Source organism: Numida meleagris, chromosome 6, assembly GCF_002078875.1.
Source record: "Numida meleagris isolate 19003 breed g44 Domestic line chromosome 6, NumMel1.0, whole genome shotgun sequence".
Classification (NCBI taxonomy): Eukaryota; Metazoa; Chordata; class Aves; order Galliformes; family Numididae; genus Numida; species Numida meleagris.
Window position 1 is genome coordinate 15,931,082 of NC_034414.1, and position 4,193 is coordinate 15,935,274.

At 55.6% G+C, this 4,193-nt stretch overlaps 1 protein-coding gene across 2 annotated transcripts in view; it reads right to left on the bottom strand.

The window, feature by feature from the left end:
• CRACR2B (calcium release activated channel regulator 2B) overlaps positions 1-735 on the bottom strand; it is a 39,909-nt gene extending 39,174 nt beyond the window's left edge. For both annotated transcript variants that reach the window (XR_002440410.1, XM_021402759.1), the window contains exon 1: positions 407-735. Coding sequence is in view for 1 of the 2 variants with exons in the window: in XM_021402759.1 (XP_021258434.1) it covers positions 407-720 (314 nt within the window). In the remaining variant the exon portion in view is untranslated. The remainder of the gene's footprint in view (positions 1-406) is intronic.

Below are 4,193 nucleotides of genomic sequence, written 5' to 3' on the forward strand. Positions count from 1 at the left end.
TAAGATACAAAGAGGGTGAGGAGGAAGGAAGGGAGCTCTCAAGCACAGAAGCGAAGTGTGCAATGGAAGAAACATGCACCTGCAGGGACATCTGCATTCTTTATCCTTCCAATAAATCTGAATGCCTTTACAAAGTTCCTGTGATATCAGGCAGAAGAGCACAGCTCAGGACAACAGACCCCTTGACCTCCAAAAACCGGGGAGCTGAAGAGAGGGACAAGCCCTTAGCCCTGCCAGGCCTCAGGGCAGCTCAGAGGGCACCGAGCTCGGCAGGCCCACGGAGCTGCAGCACCTCCAACCCCAGCAGACAGACATGGGATCCCCCAACTCCATGCCTTCTGCTTGCGGAGTGACCGGCTGGCCACTCCTCTGCTCTCACCGTCCCTTCGGGCACAGCCACACGCACCTTCCCTCTGAGGCTCCAGTGTCAGGGCTCCATGTCTCGGAGAGGAGAGGTGAGGCCTGGTTGCTCCTCCAGGCTGCAAACTCAGCCGCGCCTGCCAAGGGGAACAAGGACTCAGTCACGCTATGTCTTATCTCAGTGATGACGCCTGCCTTTCTCCTTGGGCAAAGCTCAGCAGCTGCCCAGGAGGGCAGCTGGCCCAACGCCTGCTGCCAGGTCTCAGCCTCAGGTGATTCACAGTGGAGAAGGACGGACAGCTCTGCTGGCCAACCCGTCCCACCTGAAAAACGGCATGGGTATTTGCATTTAGTCCACATGCCTGGATTATGTGCAAGTCAGTCTGAGCAATCTTTACACTTCCCATCCCCTCACCTCAGCTCCTCCCAGCACAGCACACTGCTCACTTTCTCTGAACGCAGCCTTTGCAGCAGGTAAGGCTCAGCCCAGCCGACATCAGCCAAGAGTCAGACCAGAGGGAAAGATCCACCAACGTCATGCTGCCAGTGCAGTTCCCTACAGCTCCAACCACCAGCTAATGATGAGCTCAATCTGTTTTCTTTATGTTATGGAAAGTGGGTAGCTGAAAGCACTGCTCTGACTTGGAGGTGGTCTGCTGAAGGCCACAGATTAGTTAAGATCAGAAAAGACCCCTAAGATCATCTAGTCCAACCCCCTGCCCATCCCCACCATGCCCACTGACCATATCCCTGAGTGCTACGTCTCCACAGGCCTTAAACACCTCCAGGACAGTGACTCCACCGCCTCCCTGGGCAGCCTGTGCCAACTCTCCCTTCCCATGGGCTGGACAGTGCACAGCCATAACGGGACTGCTGCCAGCTTTGTTTCCTCCCTCTCAGTGAAGCACTGTAGATAGCAAAGGCAACACCATGCAGTTGCAATCAGCCAGCACAGAACCCTGCAGCTTAAACCCAGCTGCACTCCTGGCAGCCCTGTGCACATCCCTTCACACAGCCTCACACACTTCTCCTAACCGCTTTACTATATCCTATGCATAGGTCACTGACACTGCATTGTCTGTATGACATGTCTGGGCAGCTGGCTTTTTTTTTTTCTTAAACATACAACCATTGTTGTTTCTTTCCCCTAAATCTCTGGCTGATTATAAGTAAATATGTAAAGCTAGCATACACACACTGTGCTTTGTCCCGCAGCAGAACATTTAGTGACCCAAACTCAGTGTTCCCCATGCAGCTACTGAGGTCAGGTTTGCTTAGCAAAGCTATAATTAGAGCAGCGCACAGGGAAATCCACCTCGACGTCAGGAAAGCCAGGAAATTAAAGCTTCAGGATGCAGAAAGGAGAAAAGTGGAAGTGCCAGACAAAATATCGAGAGAAGCGATGACAGCAACACTGAACATCTCCCCTTGGAGCTGCTGGGCCATGCACTACCTTAGAGGGAGCACAGTAACAGAGGACAAAGCCTCACTGATCGCTTTATTACTGCTCCTTGGACACATCAAAATGGGTCATTCTGGATTCAGATGTCTGAAGTAAAACAAAAGTTTCCACCTTCGCCCTTATGCAGACAGCAAAGGCACTGAGCAGGAGCAAGAAAGACACTGCATAGCTTCGTGAAGAAAACATACGTACTAAAGCTGAAACCTCTTATCACTGCTGAGCTCTTGGAAGCAGGTGAAGAGGTGGGAGGATTCCATCCCCAGCGCAGCCATATCGAGTCAAAAATATTTAGGCAGTGAATAATACATGAGCTGCATTACGGAAACCCATCCTAGCTTACTGCACATGGGGATCAATATCTGCAAAGCTCTCTGACCATGAAGAACACTGCGCTGGGAGCTGTGTCCATTTGATTTACGTTACTTGTCCACTGAACCTCACCCCATTAGGTCATTCCTGAGGCAGCCAGGATTACAGCAGAGCCAGCACTGCCTGCACGCTGCTGAAGACAGCTGCACGTGGAGTCCTCGCCTGCAATCATATCTCCAGAGCAGGGGATGACAGAGCCTCAATTCACAGCACGTATCAAATTAGGGTCGGGAAGAAATCTTTCTATTTGCCAGATCACTCAAACTGCCTGGTGAAAGGACAGCCTGGGCTGATTCCCTGTTGACCTAGAACAGAGGGTTTCCATACCTCTCAGCAGACAGATGTGTGTTCATATATATATACACCTACTTATGCAATCCCCAGAAATAGCTCTAGAAGATGAAAAGTAAGACAGGAATTGCTCCCGAACCTGAGCAGAGCAAGGCTGGAAGCCAGCAGCCCTCTGAGTGCCCCGTGATGCACAACAGCCACCAGCTCCATCAGAACAAGAAGGATTCAGTGGGTCAAGTTTAAAGAGGGAAACTGTGCTTTGTTTATTGGTCTCTTCAGGCTGTTCCCGACACAGCCACATCTCCAGCTAATGCGGGCAACTGCCTGGCAGGAAGTCCTACAGGAAGGATCTGAGGTTCCGCACATGAGTTCACCGAAGTGCATCCCGCTCTCAAGGGACGTTACAGAGAACGGCACTGCGGCTCAGCAAGGCTCCGGCTTAGGGGAGCGTCAGTGCCCCTCCCAAAGGGAAGGAGAGGTGGCCCAGAGGACCTCAGCACCACCACACAACCCAGATCTGGGTGAGAAGGTGCAGAGGATGCACGAAGCCCACGGCTGCAAACCCCCCTATGAAAGGAGGGACAGCACCTGAGGCCACTTGGAGAGCACTCCCCACGCACCGCCGGAGCCGCAGGTGCAGCACTCGCCCAGGAGAGAGCTTCTGTGAAGGAATGTTTGCCCGTACCCACCTTTCAGCTAGTGACAGCTGGAGAAGGGACAGACAGTTCTGAAGGAAAGAGGACGCTCACGACAGCCAGCCAGCCAGCCCCGGCTCTCAGCTGAGGTGCTGAGGGGCTCCGTACGACAGCGCCCACCCCGGCCTCACAAAATGGCGGGCGGGGGGCGGCCGCCCCGGCACCACGCGTCCCCCTGCCCCACACAGCCCCCGGCCCGGCCCGACCCTGCCACGACCGCCAGGGAAGGCTCCAGGGCAGGCGCCGGCTCTGCCCGCCCAGCGAAGCCCCCGAACCGCCCGGCTTACCTGGCCCGGCCGAGGGGAAGCAGAGCGAGCACCTACGGCCGCTCCACCGGGAGAGAGCGGAGCCGCGGGGACGCCGGAGGCGGCCCGACCCGGAAATGAGCGCGGCCGTGCGCCCCGCGAGCCGGGGAGCTGCGCCCCGGTAGCGGCAGGTGGGGCTGGGGGCCGCGCTGCCCGCCGGCGCTCCGCGAGGCCCCGGCTCCGAGCGGAGTTAGAGGCAGCAGCGGCGCAGCCAGGCTGATTCGTGGCAGAGATAGAAACTTCACGGATTAACGGCGCTGAGCTGCAGCTCGCAGCAGCCGAGTATGATCTGTTTCCTGAATGAGGAAACAGGCAGCAGGCCGGGCTCAGTTCCTCAAGCAACCGCCCTGGGTTGGAGGAAAACTTTCCCTTTCGAGCGTGTACAAGGTGTCCTTTCACAGGTGCCATGCACCTGCCCTTGCCCCAGGCCACTGCTTAGCTCCTCCTGGATACCCGGGTCTGCCCGGACCTCTGCAGAAACATGAGCAGAACTGGGCCACACCACTCTTCGCTTTCACCTCTAAGATCAAGCGTAGAATCATTACAGTTAGAAAAGACCTCTAAGATCATCTAGTCCAACCCCAACCCATCCCCACCAAGCCCCCTGGGCCCCCAGTGCCACAGCAAATGGTTTGGTAAATGCTGATGTGTTTACCCTGAGAACAGTTTGAATAGAGTGAACGGGACAGGGCCCAGCAAAACAAACCCACA